General features: G+C 37.0%; 1 protein-coding gene across 1 annotated transcript; it reads right to left on the bottom strand.

The window, feature by feature from the left end:
- Positions 1 to 3,098: 3,098 nt before the first annotated feature.
- Positions 3,099 to 8,405, bottom strand: LOC149822521 (uncharacterized). The gene is made up of 4 exons (XM_089981606.1): positions 8,267 to 8,405; positions 6,651 to 6,810; positions 6,022 to 6,318; positions 3,099 to 3,878 (listed from the first exon to the last, which is right to left on the bottom strand). Exons 2-4 carry the CDS (start codon positions 6,792 to 6,794, stop codon positions 3,204 to 3,206), a joined length of 1,116 nt encoding a protein of 371 aa, XP_089837732.1. The 5' UTR covers positions 6,795 to 6,810; positions 8,267 to 8,405; the 3' UTR covers positions 3,099 to 3,203.
- Positions 8,406 to 18,019: the final 9,614 nt, after the last annotated feature.

Here is an 18,019-nt window from a genome sequence, read left to right as displayed (position 1 = left end):
CATCCTGGTGATAATGTGGACCAATCCTAGTGGTTGATTGGACGGCTAGGATTGAATGTAGACCGAAACCCATCCTATGTCAAATGATGAGATCCATATGCTCTCTAACAGCTTCGAAAACATTCCTCACCTTTGCGGCTTCAAATTTCCCAGCTTCTCGGACTAGGTGTTGTAATTGGACGATTTAAGAGATGATTCCCACTAAGAAAAGATATAGATCGCATATGTAATGTTAGTTTTAATGAAACAAGCAAAACCAAAAAAAATTGAACAAAAGAAGCATTCCTATGGAACTATTGAGTAGAAATCACATTCTTTTCATATTTTTTAGATTTTTTTTGCAGATCATACCCTATGAATGTGATCTACATGGATTGTTTAGGAACTATCGAGTAGAAATCTTATTCTTTTCATAATTTTTAGATTTTTTTTTGCAGATCTGACTTTATGGATGCGATCTACAAGGTTTGTTTAGTAGACATGAGCTTTGAATCATGTGACTGTGACATGTAAGCAGGTTTTCTAAGGGTCTCAAAATTCAATAGCTTACAATGTAATAAAATTTCATGGCTCAAAAAAGCATATTTCTAAATTAAGAAAACATGATCCAAGGTTTGATTTTTTATTTTTTTGAAGGGCAAGCTGGGGTTAGGGCAGACCCCTACCAGTGATACCACTGGGATTCAAACTTGCAACGTCCCAACACAAGGTAACTTGCACTAACTGCTCCTACCAGACAAGTGGAGCCCCCCGTTGGTATCCAAGGTTTGATTAGTAGCAATCAAACCATGTTGAACACCCCTATGTGGTCAGATTGAGAGGTCATATTGAGTTGATATAGCTTGAACCTATGATTTTCAGCCCAATAGTTTGGTTCCTTTATTAGTACCAAATATAACCTCCTATCTAAAATGTGAGAACTACCGTGATTTTTATGGGGGTTTTTTTTTTCTTATATCCAACCACACAGATGTGATCTACATGATTAGTTCTATAGGGATCAACTCTATCATCCAATTATGATGCATAAGCAAGGCTTTAAAATCAACAACTTAGAATCTTCATAAATGTTCATGCATCCAAAAATTGTATTTTTTTATGGAAAATACACAATCCAACAGTCGATTCTTAGCAAATTCACCATGCCGAACACTTGCATGGTATGATTGGCAAAAAAATTGTAGGAAATGGCCTGACCACTAGAATATGAGAACTACCATGTGAACTAATATTTTCATGGCTTTTTAATTCTTTTCACCTAAATCTGACCATACTAATGTAATCCAAGTGCTTGATTTTATAAGAACCGGCTCTTGAATCATCTGATTATGATGCATAAGTAGGATTTTTAAGGCTTGAAAATCAACTGCTCAAAAATTTCATAAATATCTGACCATCTAAAAAATCATATTTTTCATCAAAATACACAATCCAACAGTCTTCCTAGCAATTTCACCATGCTGAACACATTTGCATGGTCAAATTTGCAAAAACAAATGTCAAAAATGCCTAGTTCACGTGGTAGTTCTAGAGAGAGAGAGAGAGAGAGAGAGAGAGAGAGAGAGAGAGAGCATAATAATGTGTAGATGAGCCGATTTCTAGGAAGGCTAGCAAAGAAGCTCAATACGTGAGCTTGCCTTGTTCAAGATGGCTCATTTTGGTTTAGTAAGTGCTCAAAATTTGACTCAGCTTGTCATGAGCCCCAGTCTCAGCTAATTCGTTTGAGTATTCTTATTTTCTCAAAATGAGTTGTGTTTAAATAAAACAGGATGATGTGGGGAATGGTTGACAATTGATGTGGGATATTTGAAAATGGCAATTGATATTTGGCATTTAATTATAGGCAGAAGAAAATAGCATATTGAAACAAAATGTGACACTAGAAACGTGGTTTGGATAATATATGAAAGTTTTCATGGATTCGAACTACGAATGAATCACTTTATGGTTTAATTGAACAAATATACTGTTGATTTCCTCCAGACAGCTTGTCTTTCCAAGTGATTCTTTTAGGTCCGACTTCTTCCATTTCAACTCAGGGCAAACTTCAAGTTGCTCCACCTTCCTTCATGTTGTCTCTAACTTCCTCTAAACCTTGGGTTTTCACTCCTAGGATGTAGCCTACACACTTGGTAGGTGGGCCGGATTAAGACGTTCAGGTCGAACGATGTTATGAGTTCGACATTTGGGGTGTGTGTCCCTTGCTGCAAGGTCGAAGTTAACAAGAAACTATCCCCACGGACAAGAGGAGGTGCTCGTGGAGCTTTACATTGCAAACACAAAACAAAGCAATAATGGTCAATGTGGCAACTTTCAACCCATAATAGGATGTCCGAACCACATCGGGGGGTTTCTCCTCATTAGAGAGAGAGAGAGAGAGAGAGAGCAGCCCTAAGGATGCAAGCAGCATGATAAATAGGGGTCAGGTCTAGCATGACCCAACACTGGATCCAAAAGTTGAAGAGCGGGTCCGGTGCATGGCCTGGCAGATGCAGCACTCAGATGAGAGTGGCATGGTGCATTTGCTATCTAATCCTACACATTTAAAATCGTTTTTTGAAGCGTGCAGGATTGCATGCACAAATGCACCCACAAACACACGTGTACTTTTTACAGAATTTCAGCCATAGAGAAGCAAGCAGACTTTAGGGCTCTGTTTGGGAAACAGTGTTGGAGGGGAGATGAGAGAGGTGATAGGAGTGGAGAATGGGTGATGAAAGGGTTTGTCAACTACGATTTTATGAAGATGCAGATGAAAAAGGCCCATCTCTCAAAATCCGGTTTCCAAACATCAATGATGGTCAGGCTATGTTTGGGAGCGTTGAATCGGAGGCTGTGTCGTGGTTTCGGACATGCTCTCATACTCTCTTGCTGTTTGGGACTGGTGTTAGCATGCCCAACACCACATCTCAACACTTCTCACGAGAGGATTGTTTGGCAACTCCATCTCTTAACATCACACGTTGGCAAAACGATATTTTGACCACACTGAAACCATGTTTCCATCTCATTGCAAGGCTCCAAACAGAGCCTAGAAAGAATTGCAGATGCTTTGGTTTGGGAACAAATTGACACTACTAAAAACAATGTGAATCATGTTTGGAACAAATTATGATCTTAAATTTATTATTGCAGCCCCCCATAACAGCATGCAGATACACCCCAAATCAGACTCTTCCAGAAGAACTCACCACAGACCGTCGTCAGAAGCAAACGTCCCGTGCAGATGACTGTGGAGCTGCCTTCAGCGTCAGCGGGTCCCACACATACATTCCGCAACACCCATTTTGGTACTCAGGGTAGGTAGTCCTCCCATTAGCTGCAGTTGCAAGAGGCCCAGCAACGGCAACCCCACTGCTTGTCAGTTCCAACACCTCTGTGGGCATTGCTGCTGATTTTGCACTGGCTCTTGTTTCTATCCTCTTTAATCTGAGCCTTTCTGCCCTCGAGCCGATCACCTGACCTAAGACCGACGCTGCAATTGTGAATGCCATTGCAGTCTTGGGCATAAGAACTGACTTCCTCAGCATTGCTATGAATGGAACTGCAGCGTGCACGGCAGCAAACCAAGCCGGAGAAAATTTCTTTGTATGCTCCCTCCATATACCCAACGGAACATTGGCAGCCATTCCCAACACACCAATTACTAGCATTTTTGCATGTAGCGGCTCCGGTCTTAGGGTCTTCACAAGCGCTGTTCGGGCTAGAGCTGCACGAGCAGCAACTACTGCAGGCGGGCACTTGAGCTTCATGCCTGGAGGTGGCTGCAACGCTTTGGCAATGAGCGGCACGACATTGCTTACAGCCCTGTAGGATTTTGCTATTGGGCAGTTTCCAGTTTCAAGCCATTCATTGCTCATTGCTTCATGAGAGTTTCCCTGAGAAAATATAATTGTCAACGTCCATTGCCTGCTGTGTAGAATCATGAGCATATTCTCTAAGTTTTTAGCTGGAAATCAATTCAATCTGAGGGCTAAATAAGAAAATGTTCCTTTAATCAACCTAAACAGACAAGAAAACCAAGGATATTCCCCAAGAAATTCTACAAACTAGAGCAAAACTCTGGCATTCCTATTGAAGATTCAAATTGAAACAATAGTTCATTGTGAGACCTGTAGCTAGGGCTGGTAAACAAACCGAGCAGCTTGTGACAAGGCTCGTCCATGAATGGTTTGTATAGCCGGCTAGCTGAGCCACAAGCAGCTTAAACAAGTTGAACCCGAACACAGGGTGTTCGGCTCAGTACAGGAGAGCTCGTGTGTGTGTGTGTGTATAGAGAGAGAGTAGGTTGTCACGTCGGATGCGCGTGTGTCACTGATTGCACGTGCAATCAGCGGCACACGTTAAAAGAAAAACAGGTCTTTAGCTATGTCACACTGACACTCCATTTTGCCCTTCGTACCAGTATCGACACACGTTGACACCTAGACACGCTATTTTACCCTTCGTACATACTACATACAAGTTTGGATTCAATTTATAATATATAATTATATTTTCAGTTTATGACTTTATATTTTCAGTATATAATATATATTTAGATTATATTCAGTTTATTTTGAATTTATTTTGCATTTATGTGATTTTATATATATATATATATATATATATATATATATATATATATATATATATAGCCGTGTCCCCATACCCACATTTTTTGGAATTGCCGTGTCGTACTACCCAGGTGACATAGGTCTTTAGTGGTTAAAGACTTTTTCTGCCAGGAGCTTTAGTCGTGGTCAAAGACCGCTGCTAAAGAGTGTTTTGTCGGATACTCAGAGCATAGTTTGATGATACACTCGTCATTATTCAGTTTCTTTACAAACATAACTCTTCCTGTACAATTCTTTTGATGTTTTCCTGAATCATGAGAATTTCATTTTATAGTTCTCTAAATTCTTGATGCAACAATTCTTCTGAAGTTTTCCTTCTCGTGCATTTACACGGGCATTGTACCAGTGTGTGTGTGTGTGTGTGTGTATATATATATACATATATATATATATAAGAAAAGAATGCATAAAATATACATATAAAGAGAGGATGCATGGAAAATATATGCATAAAATATGAACTATTAACTATAATATATATATTCCATATATAAATAACATGAAAAGTTTTTACATGATCAGGCAGATCATGTTAGGCTCATCTCATTCAGGAAGAGAAGGATGCAAGGAAAATCTATGCATAAAATGTGAACTATATATATATATATATAACATGAAATGTTTTTACATGAGCCAGATTGTGTTAGGCTCATCTCATTCAGGAAGAGAAGGATGCAAGGAAAATCTGTGCATAAAATGTGAACAATTAAGTATAATATATATATATATAATTCCATATATAAATAACATGAAATGTTTTTACATGAGCCAGATCGTGTTAGGCTCATCTCATTCAGGATCGAGCCGAGCTCGGCTCACATAAACACGAGCATGAGTCAAATCACGAGCTCCATTCATTGGTAAATGAGCCAAGCCTGAAGATGCCCTGTTTGATTTGTTCAGCTCGTTTACCAGCCCTACCTGTAGCTATTGTTATTATTGAATTAATTAAATAACTTAACTGAATACAACCAAGTGAGCCTCATTCCAATCTAGTTATGCAAAATAATCAGTGCATATAGCCTAGAAAGAGCTGTTTGAATTAAAGGACATTTCATTTCCTTTTGTACAATTTGTTATGTGAATTGTATAGCCAAAACAAATGAGATAGACACAACATCTATTTTCTCCTCAGGAATGATAAGTCCCAAATACTGTTACCTTCCATTTTTCTCTAGTTTTCACTTTGACTCATTCCTCGATAACCTGTTTGTCTTATCAGATTAAGTCAAAATCTAAAAACAGGCTCACTGACTTTTCAGATGTTGATTTTAATATATTTTAACAGTCAAGTCAACAGGAGAGGCTTTATGCATGTGGAAGTTAAGCATGAAAATAGCCCTTATGCCAAGTTCAATTCTTCAAAGGAGCCATGAACAAACATCAGGTCAACAAAATCCCTCACCTGTTGAGAAGTTTCTTTCTTGGACGAAGGCTTCTGTGCTTGTTTCTTCCATTTCTCAGAAAAGAAATCAAAACTGAAGGGCCCCCCTGTCCCAAAAGCTGAAAGGCTAATTGTTGCTGCTTTCGCTGCCAGCGGATTAAATTTTGGAGCAGATTCAGGCTCCAAAGGCTCCAAATTTTCTGGCTGAGGAAAGGATCTTTCTGCAAGTGGAACAACTCCATCACGGCCATGGAAAAGCCTGAATGCCATGTCAAAATTAGGCCCATCCTCGAAAATTGGCCCTTTAGCTCTTCTCGCCTGAAAATTGATATTGAAAAACATAAGAAATAGCTACCAGCAAGGGACCAAAAGATAACTGTTTAATTGCAAGCCACCATGGTTTGAAATCAGCAATCTGACTCGAGGCTTCTAAGTTTCGAGTCAGATTGATTCACATATTTACAAACTGTGACTAAGTGTTTGCAATAAGTTGATCAAATCAATCAGGTCATCCAAGTAAAATTGGAGGGAGTATGCCATAAGTCAATGAAAAGCCTATCAGATAACAGAACCTAAAAGCATGTTGGACTATCTGACTCAACATTCAATGACTTAAAAAGGATAGAAAGGATCATTTGCATAAAACTTACAGGCACAGGGAAACTCAAAGTTGAAGAGAAGGAAAAGTTTGTGGGTTCGTTGATGTTTCTCAAGAATGGACATCTTTGAATATCCTGATGAGCAAACTGCTCTGATGATGACTGCTCATTGAAGCCTCTAAGACAAAACTCCATTCCCAAGTGATGCTGCCTGCGCAACAAGAGCACGATGAGCATGAGATATTCTAGGAACAAACTTACTTTCAAGGATCTGCTGTGTTAATATCATGAAAGAAAATAAAGACTAATAGCAAGAATTCAAGAACAACAAATGTTTAGAGAATCAGAGATATATTTGAGGATTGTTATCAAGACTCATGAAAGTTACAAAGCGATGCACAATCATGGAGTGCCAAACAAGTTATAAATTACCGAATAAGTTACATAAGACTCAAAGTAAGTAAGCCTACAAATAAAGCTTTGGAAGAAAATGTTAAAACAAGAGCTAGCACATGTGATCAAAATTAATCCCAACACAATCATTTGAGCAACAATAAGATTCAGATTCGGTTGTACCAATCACTAGATCATATAAAACGGATCAAGCTCTAGATGCCACTAAAAAGTACTTCCATTATTCAACTTCCAAACAAAATTCATAGCACTGGAAGACTTTGTTCAAAGGACCTGAACCATGCAACCAAAATAAGTGAAATTAAGTGGAAGATGCATCTCCTGGCAATCAAGCATAAAGATTTGGATTGTGTCATCATATATACAATCGATATGAATAATATATACAAAATCACAACAGACACAGGCTGTCCCGGGAAAGTCCTTTTAGGCTAAAGTTTCATCTTAAAAGAACAAGTATTTGATAATCTATGAGTTAAAACACCCAAGACCTGGAACGCACTAAGACCAGACCACCATGAAACCCTCACAGAACGTGAAATGATATAGGAAAGGACAGGCTGACGCCAAAAAAATATTTACAATCCTCATGGTTTTTCGGCATGTTTGGCAAATGGGATATGCCGGGATGCGGTGTTCTAGTTCATCCACTTTCTTCTGGAGATGCAATCAGATTTATGACAAATCCTTACAAATTTCGAATAAAAACACCGGAAAAACACTACATCTCGAATTCATATAAACCGCTAAAGATAGTTCATGGATGAAACTCACCATTCCCTCAGAAACAGGATTTAGCCATTAACAAAACCGAAACAATAATAACATCAACAATCAACAAAACAAATAGTCCCTAGATCATCAAGTAGCAAAATAATCAGACAGTCGAAAAAATCAACAAATCGACCACATATCACCATCTAGAACCACAAAAACCACGCCAAAATCCTTCAAATCCATAAAGAATTCGTTGCATGCAGATCAGATGTTATCAATCCATCAATTTCATCTCTCATCAACATCTCCAAAAAATCAGGTCTTCATCGCAAAAATCAGAGCCAAAAATCACTCGGAAAACTCCTCTATTCATCAGTAAAGAACTATCGGAACAACATAAACCACGGAATTGACACAAAATCGACACGCAGAGCCATAACAAAGCACTCGAAATGCCACGAGTCGTCATCCGAGAGACGAACAAGGGAAATAGGAACAGATTCGACGGAAGAAGAAATCCGGTGGGGTTTTCTTACCTCGAGAACGTCCCTTCCGAAGAAATCAGTGGCAGAGGACAAATCTAGACCGTCGATCTTAGGTGATTCCGCCGGAAACTTCACCCTGTCGCGTGGAGATCACGAGGAATCCTCCCTCCCCGGCTTTTATACGCTCCGGCGGTGTCTGAACGCTGTAGGCTAGTCGTCAAAGTCAAAGATGTGTGGCGAGAATCACACTGTGCTTACCTGAAATGACGATATCACCCTGATTCTTTTGCCAAAATAACGAGAAAGAAAATTATCCGTCTCTTGCTATTTTGGTCTTTCATTTGCTTGGGGTTCATTGGAAGACTTTGACTGTTTTTTCCTATGAACCGTCCATCGCTGAGATTAACGGCTCCAGGAGTAAAGTCGTTTTTATAATACCACGCAACTTTGATGTGGTGGGTCACCGAAGTGGCGTGATTTTCTTTTTGGTTTCTTACAGTGATATCAACGGATCGGATTTATCCGATATCCGATCCAAATTCAGATCCGGATTTGGTTAAGAAAACTGAATCATGAATCTTCAGTTTAGGATTTCATAACTCAATCCGACAGATATCCAAATCCGTTTACATGTTTATTCTGATTCATTATTAGCCGTTTCTCATTCAAACCTGTGTCTGATTAGCCAAATCCGATTAGTCCAAATTTGTATTAACTATATCCTTACCCCAAAATAGTGTGTTCACCAAGCTTTTTTTTTTTTGAAAGGCAAGCTGGGTGTTAGGCGGACCCCTACCAGCTTCTCCATGTGACAGAGGGATTCGATCCTGGGCATTCAGCTTGATTTGTGTGTGGGGATTGGGAATCAGGCCTTGTTGGTGGTGGTTGTGTGTGGGGATTGGGAGGGTTGGTGTTTTTTTTTTTTAAATAATTCAAGAAAAAAACCCTTTGTCAAGGATTGCACCTTGGCTGGCCTCGGGTTGAAGGCCCCCCTGCACATAGAGAAGCAGTGTTGTGAGAGGCGTACGCCTCAGAGGCAAGGTGCACGCTCAAGGTACTGAGGCGTTGCTGTGATGCGCAAATTGCCCTTCATCACAGTTCCCCGGTTACAAATTCCCTGGTGGCGAACTTTGCCGTTGGCTGCTCAGTCTTCTCCGACCACCGGAAGCGGGGGGCCCTCGCTTCAATACCAGCTGGGCGCGTGGTCCTTCTCCTACTGCCTCCCCTCCCACCGCTTCACTTCCAGTCCAGTTGTTAGAGGCGTACGCCTCAGAGGCGAAGGGCAGGCTCAACGCCTCGCTTCGCCTCATCGCATTTAACAACCTTGAAAAGAAGTACACTCAGCTTCGAACTTGCTGTAAGGAATGCCACCCGTGGGTTTTGAACTTGTGGCATCCTGTCAACTTCGTGACATTCACAAGTCACCCCCTACCAAATGAGCGGAGCCTTTGTGGGCGGAAGTTGGTGGTTGGCAGAGAGAGAGAGAGAGAGAGAGAGTTGAATAGCTGTCCCAACGTGTCTGGAATACTATTCTTTGTCAAGTTCGGTTAACTACTCGTAAGAGAAGCTTCTTTTTTATTATGAAATAGTCAGGACTTGAAAAAATCCACTGATCTCATGTACCTGACAAAGGGTCAAGCGTTATTATAATTGGACGTAACGCTGTAGTAACTGGGTCAAGTTTGTATTGGGTACTGGACCTGACCCGAACCTGAATTCTCAGGTACGAGTATGGAAAGTACTGATTCTATAATTTTTGGGTCAACCCGACCCAAGCAATATGCATGCTAAGTTTGGGTCATGATTTTTACTGGGTACCCAACCCGACTCAAGTATCTTATGTGTATTTTTAATACAAATAAAATTTTAAAATTATGCACAAAACCCGAACTCGGCAATTTGTTATTTGGGCAGGTTCAGGTATTACCTTGATGGTCGGGTACCTGACCCGTTGACAGACCTATTTTGATAAGTAATTTAGGGTTGTCAAGAGGTCAGGTATGTATATGGTACTTTATTCAACTGGAATTCGAATTTTTGGGTATGAGCATAAAAAATGTGCACTCGACTAATGTTTGGGTCCACCCAAACCCAACCCGAGCAATATGTCAGATAGGTTTCACTTATGATTTTTGCTGGCATCCTACCTGTACCAGTTTCCTTGCTGGGTACCTGACCTGACCGTAGTGTCCTATATGTAGGGTTGGCCATCAGGCCAGGTGCCAGACAGGCTGTCGGGTACACAGCAGCCAGTGTCGGGTCGGGTCCGAGCCCGATTCCAGCTCGGCCTATGTGGCAAATGCATAGGGCCTGATAGGTCAATCCCATTAAATGAGTCGGGCCTAAAGAGCCTGGCCCGACACAAGCCCAAATATAATTGGGTCAGGCCGGCTCGGACCTGAATATCGGTTGGGCTCTTATTGGGTCCCAATTGGGCTGGCTCGGTCCGGCCTGATGGCCATCCCTATTTGTATGTATATTCTGGGCTTGAGATTTCATTTTCATGGTTGAGAAAGCTGAACTTGGCAATCTATTATTTGGAAGGATTCGGGTGCATTCTGGTAGGTTGGACACTCGACCTCGACCTGTTGACAGCCCTAGATGTAAATGGTTAAAATTTGGGTCTGATGAGGTCAACACTAGATAGGATTGATTGGGTGTTGGTTAAACTGATTTGGATTTGGATTCTAATGTGGATGGTGAAAAACTCATCCTAAATCTGATTTTTATTTATGCAATAGGATTCTGATATCCATCAAATCTGAATATATGTTCAGTAGTGAAAAATAAAAAACATATCCACATCCAATTGGAATCGGATATAGTTTCATATACCAAATCTGGCTAATCAGAGTCGAACTTCAGTTGGATATCTGATAAAATCCGATCACCTGACATCCCTAATTAATTGGACGGTTGCGAGCCATGGCGCCGAGCCGACTGGCTCCATCTTTTAGAGCTAAAGCTCCTGCTGATATATGGTGCGAAAACACACACATTCGTCAGACTGATCCAAATTTGTACTGGTTCCACAAATGTTACCTTGATGGACCCAACAGCATTGGCTCACTTGACCTGAGTTTGAACCGTCCCAACCAAACTTTACAAGATAAATAACACAACCAGTGTATCCTATGGATCCTTGAGTCAAGCTGGAGCTTGCTTGCTCGTAAAGCTCAGTCAGGTCAATGTTTAATTGGATGAGGTGAGCAGGGTTAGTATCATGCGACATATGATGAGATACATCCTATGTTGACCAATCAATGGCTATGATTAGTTTATATTCTCACCTTCTCACTATAAATAGAGACTGCAGCAACAACTCTCTCTCTCTCTCTCTCTAGAGAGAGAGAGAGTCACCATGAAAACTAATGTGTGAACTATTATTTTCATGGATTTTTTGTTCTTTTCTCTTGAATCAAATCATACCAATGTAATCTTCATGCTTGGATTTATAAGAACCCGCTCTTAAATCATCTGATTTTGATCCATAAACGTGATTTTTTAAGGTTTTAAAATCAATGGCTCATAATCTTCATAAATATTCAAACATTCAAAAATTATATTTTTTCATCAAAAATATATGATCCAATGGTTGATTCCTAACAAATTCACCATGCCAAGCACATCCTCATGGATTTGCAAAAAAAACATTGAAAATGCTCATATTTATAGTTCTCATATTTTAGTTACTATATATATATATATATATATATATAAGAAAAGTGATAGCTGTTTAATCCATAGTTGTCTAAACAGAATGCACACTTTGGCTGTTCATCTCGCGAACGTGATGAATGGTCAGTGCGCAAAAATGCTTTAATTCAAAAAAATGATGCTTTAGTGGCGCTTCAAAACACCCCCAAAAGCCCCTATGGAGATGAGCTCATCATTTTTTGTATTGTTTTTAGTGGTGCTTTGAAGTGCCGCTAAAGGTGGTCTCAGCATAATTGGGTCCTTTAGTCGTGCACATGATGGAAGCTCAATGTGAGTGTGATTCCATGGAGCATGCATGGATTAAGCAACTACCACTCACTCTATATATATAGTAAAGAGTAGCTACCTACACCGATTTGTGTCTATCACTGCCTATATGGCAAAGGGTTCTTTTCCATGTTTTTTTTAAATCTCAACTTATAGATGTAATATATGCATTTGATTTTATAAGAATGGACTCATGCATCATTCGATTCCAACACGCAAGTAGGTTTTTAAAAGCTTTGAAAATCAATGGTGCAAAATCTTTATAAATATTTAAGGCTTAAAATTCATGTTTTTTTATCAAAAAATACCATACAACTGTTGTTTCTTAGGCCCCAAAGGGGTTTAGTGCAATGGGATGGGGCCCAGGCCGCTAGAAAGGCAATCTAAGTTCAAATCACATGGGCTCCACCCCTTGCACAAGCCGAAGTGTAGCGATTCTCTGGAGGCAAGGGGTAAGCCCATGGAGTTTTACGCTGCCATAACAATGATCGTAAGTATGATAGGCATAGCCAGCATGGCTAGGCCTCTGATCCTGGGGGTGGTTCCTCCGTGTGAATATAAAAAAAGTGCATTTTCTAGCAAATTGACAATGTTGAATACATCATGGACAGATTTGAGAAAAACATGGAAACCACCCTTCCCTGTAGGCTGCCATAGGCAGCTACTGTATCATATTTGGTGCTATTGAAGGCACATGAAACTATTGAGCTGGAAATCATGGGTTCAAGCTTTATCAACTCAATCTGACCGCATATGTGTTCAAGATGGTTTGTTTGCTAAAGATCAAAGCTTTATTTCAATCCAAAAATATTATTTTTTGAGTAATGAAATTTTAGTACATTGTGGGCTATTAATTTTGAAGCCTTTAGAAAACCTGCTTATGTGTCACAATCATATGATTCAAAACCCATTTTTCGACTAAACAAAACTTGTCGATCACTTCTATCGGATTTAATCTATGAAAGAAATATAAAACGATTTTCAGCTCAATAGTTTCATATAATTTGGTGTCTTCAATGACACCAAACATTACCCCCCCCCCCCTACACACACACAATATATATATATATATATATATATATACATATATATATATATATATATATATATATATATATATACGGGGGAGGTTGTAACAATGGATGGCCTCTCCATCGAACAAGGGTCAGACATGCTTTAGGCATTTGATTTGCTGAAATCTGGGGCATTAGCGGCAGTCACAACCGCTGCTAATGCATGATGGAGAAAAAATGAATTAGCGGCGGTCATGACCGCTACTAATTTCTTTTCTACATTAAAATGCAATTGCCGTCACTGATCTACACGAGATCAGCAGCAGAGAAGTGTTCACAAACAGTGGGCACTTTTGCATCCATTGTTAAGGGTTTCTCATATATATATATATATATATGAGTAATGCTTCGCATACTAGAAATCATGGTTGTAGGTTGTATCTTCTCAATTAAACCCTATGGATGTATTCAACATAGTTTGTTTTATAGAAATTATGCTTTGGATCATGTTTTTTGGACATAAAATAGGATTTTTTAAGTCATGAAAGTGTGATACATTTTAAGTTGTTGATTTTTAAAGGTCTTAAAAAACATACATATAAGTTATAATCACATGATCCAAAATTTGTTTTCTACTAAATAATGCTTATAGGTTTGATCAATAAAAAATGTTTAAGAAAATTGAAAATCTAAAGCTTCTATTAGGTGGGTACTCCCAGAGCACCCTACCGTTACTATATATATATAATATAGGATCCGTGCCAAATATGTTGCGGTACTAAATGAAACATTTTATCAGATTCGGTGTTTTTTTGAAATTCTAACCATACAAATGTATTCAACATAATTGATTTACTAGAAATCAACACTTGGATCATGCATTTTGGATAGAAAAATGGTTTTTGGAGCCTTGATATTTAGTGCCTTGTTATATATATATATATATATATATATATATATATATATATATATATATATATATATATATATATATATATATATATATATATATATATATATATATATATATATATATATATATATATATATATATATATATATATATATTAGTAATGATAGGTTGCTCCCAAAGCACCTACTCCCACCTAATAGAAGCTTCAAATTTTCAAAATTTGTGTGTTTTTTCATTGATCACGCCCTATAGATATGATCTACAATCATTATTTAGTGAAAAACAAGTTTTTCATATGTGATTATGGCATACATGTAGGCTTTTTAAGATCTTCAAAAATCAATGACTCATAATGTACAAAAATTTCATGACTTAAAAAAACCTTTTTTGATGTCCAAAAAACATGATTCTTATAAAATGTGTTAAGTACATGTATAAGATCTGATTGAGAAGATGCAACATACATCTATGATTTCTATTTTGTATAATATATATATATATATATATATATGTGTGTGTGTGTGTGTGTGTGTGTGTGTGTGTGAGAGAGAGAGAGAGAGGTTTAGGAAGCTCACTCATCAAGAAGTGTATTTCATGATTTCCTCTTTCTTTTTATAGGTTATTTTTTTAATAGCTATATCTTGCACTTATGTTTTAGATGCAACAGCATTTTTTCATGGTTGTTGATACATTTTTTTGTGTTTATTGCATAGTTTTTGTTCTCAAGTTGACCACAAAAAGGAAACGTGTGATTGTTTGTTGCATGAATGCATCCTGTTAAGATATTCTAGTGTTCATAGAATACTCCATTGCATCAATCTCCATAACTAGTGCTGGTGATGGAGATAGATTTGAGGATGTGCTAAAACCCAATCATAAATAAAATTGTACCTTTGATTGCACACAGCACCATAACACATGCACTTATTTTATTTCAATATTTATTAGCGGTTAATGATAAACTCAGCAACAAAGATATTATTTCAATATACAATAGAACAAATTTAAAAATTTAACTTGTATGCTATTCAATTACAACTTGACTTATTAATAGTCCTATAAATAAGGATATTGTTTCAACCACAACCTAAAATACTAACTATGTATTGTGAAACAAGTTGAAAAATCCAGTCTCCAATATATCATATATATCATGCTCAAAGTTAATAATGATTTAACATCCATTTATTTATGGAATTTAAAATAGGTGTGATACTCAAATTATGCAAGGGCAAGTAAGCAATACAAATCTTATTCAACATAAAACTCAAAACATTGGTTCTATTTATAACTTAGAACCTATCACAAATTGCATATTGTAAAAATTATTCTAAATACTCATAAGTTTGAAAATACATAGCATTAAAGATATGTTGGTGCTCCTATTTCCAATACTTGCCCAAAAAGTAGAAAAGCATGCACATACCCAAATTTCATTTACTTAAGTGAACACAAATATTTTAGATGCAACAAAGCCTAAACAATTTATCAAATTATATCACATTATAAATATTGGGGCATATGACTTTAACACCTTTCCACCATAGGCTTAAGCCGCTTCCCTAGTAAGTCCTACAACTCCACATGAGGTGTGCTCTTGTACCCAATGGAAGAATCCATACAAAGTCTATGTACTTTCAAATTTGGGTTTTGTCGAACCAAGTCTATTCATTATTGTGGTACTTTTGCTTAACGCTTATCTAAAGAAAGAGATTTGGGAACATTATGTAGACAGTGGAATGAAAAAACAATTATCCATGTTCTTATTTTTTACCTACTGCTATTTATCTTGCATTTGATTATTGTACTAGTATGCTTGGTCTTTACCAAACAAGATGAATCGAGAAAAAACTGATCATACTTTACAAAAGCTTTTTTTGGTGAATAAGTTAGTGTGTTCAAAGTCAAGGAAACACCTACAATATAATAAATTAAATTGGCATATATATTCTATATTTTAGTTATAACTTATAAATTTATTTTTTATTATTACTTAGAATAAATTGTTATATATATATATATATGTATTTATAGTTAGCAAATATGTTTTTTACTAGTTATAATAGTTTTATATTTTCTAAAATTATACCATAAAAATATTGGGGCTTACACCTCACTACGCTTCAAGGCTTGTGCCTTATTCATATTTTTTTAAAACACCTATTTATGTGTCTTGCCTTTAAAACCTTAGTATCTTCGTCAGAATGGCTAGCAATAAAAACATGTTGCAACATTGAAAATCTAAAAAAAAAAGTAATATATAAAAAAATCAATCCACTACAACAATCTTTCACAACACAAACAAAAGAACGCATAGTAAACATAAACCTACTTATATTTGGCTTGAACAATTTACTGTGTTGTATATGCATCATAATGGTTGGTAATGGTAAGTAATAGAAGCATGTTGCTACATTAAAAACTTGAAAATGAAATAATATATAACAAATAAATTTACAAAAAAACCTTTTATATTATAAAAAAATGAAAGCACAGTAAACATAAACCTATTATATTGAGACTGCTAAGGTGACATATTCTACTATGTAAGGAGTCTTGGCTATATTCAAGCCAATGAATCTTATAGATAAATTCAACTAAGTCATTTTGATAATACCAATTTATTAACTTTCTTCATAAATTAAGAGAACATCAAAATTTAGGCTCGCTTGATGATACATCATAAAATTCCCGCTTATTCTATTTTAAATAACATTTATTCTTTCATCTCTTTAATGTCTACATAAATGATCCCACCTCTTTACAAAATTTGATATTTTTTCATCACTAAGTCTTATGATTGTTGACCCTTAAGAAAATATAAACCATTACAAACCAAAGCTCTCTTAACAAAGAAGAGTTAAAAGCAAGAAACTTTTTTTCCATAAGGTGAAATTGATGCATTTCTTGTTAACAATGTAAGTAAACATATATGACAGTTGCAAATCAATATCTAATGAATAAGCAAATCTAAAGATACTCAAACTGTGTGAGGGCAAGGTAATGACAACTTGAAATCTGTTCCGCATTGCATATTGCTGAAAGACTATTTTGAGTCTTCATAAATTTGAAGATACTACTCACTAAATGCATAGTATTGAAGATAATTCCTCTCATATTTTATATGTTTGCTCAAAAAATGCTCAAGCAGTCATGTTCTCAATTCTTATTTACTTCAAGTGAATGCAAATGTTTTAGATGCTACAAAGCCCAAACAATCTACCAAGTCGCATATACCATGATTTTCAAAAGAGTTTGGAGTGTACACATTTCATGCCTCTTCACTATTTATATGCTTAGTCCTCTTCCCTAATGAAATGTTCAAGACTCGTTCAAAGTCAAGGAAGCACTTAAAGAAAATGTTCAACTATCTAATAGTGGTGCAATGGTATTTGACACTTTTTCATATGGCATTATATACATTATCAATGGCTATATATATATATATATATATATATATATATATATATATATATATATATATATATATATAGAGAGAGAGAGAGAGAGAGAGAGAGTAGGGTATGACGTTGAACTCACAAAAGTTCAAAGTTATATCAGTGTTATCATCGCAAAATTTTACTTTTGCAAGTCAAACCGACCTTGAAAAAAGTTTTTGAAAATAATACGCCTCTGTTTTAACATGCAGGATAATTCCGAAGAATGGGACTCGCTTGTCGATACGAGGTTCAACCGTTTCTGGCACCTTTAATAGGGGTAATTGAACCAATGATCAATCCGGTGCTTTACTTTGTTGAACATATCTACATCGATGTTTTATTCCTAAATGCACAAAGAATCAGACATGTGCTATGAATTTCTGAAAATACAGATTTGAAAACATGATGCTTGCTTTGAACATTTGAAATACTTGGAAAATATAACACTTTGAAA

Source organism: Nuphar pumila, chromosome 11 (assembly GCF_984573655.1).
Source record: "Nuphar pumila chromosome 11, dmNupPumi1.hap1.1, whole genome shotgun sequence".
In the NCBI taxonomy this organism is placed as follows: Eukaryota; Viridiplantae; Streptophyta; class Magnoliopsida; order Nymphaeales; family Nymphaeaceae; genus Nuphar; species Nuphar pumila.
The sequence above is the reverse complement of the archived record's forward strand: the minus strand, read 5'-3'. Positions and strand labels throughout refer to the sequence as shown.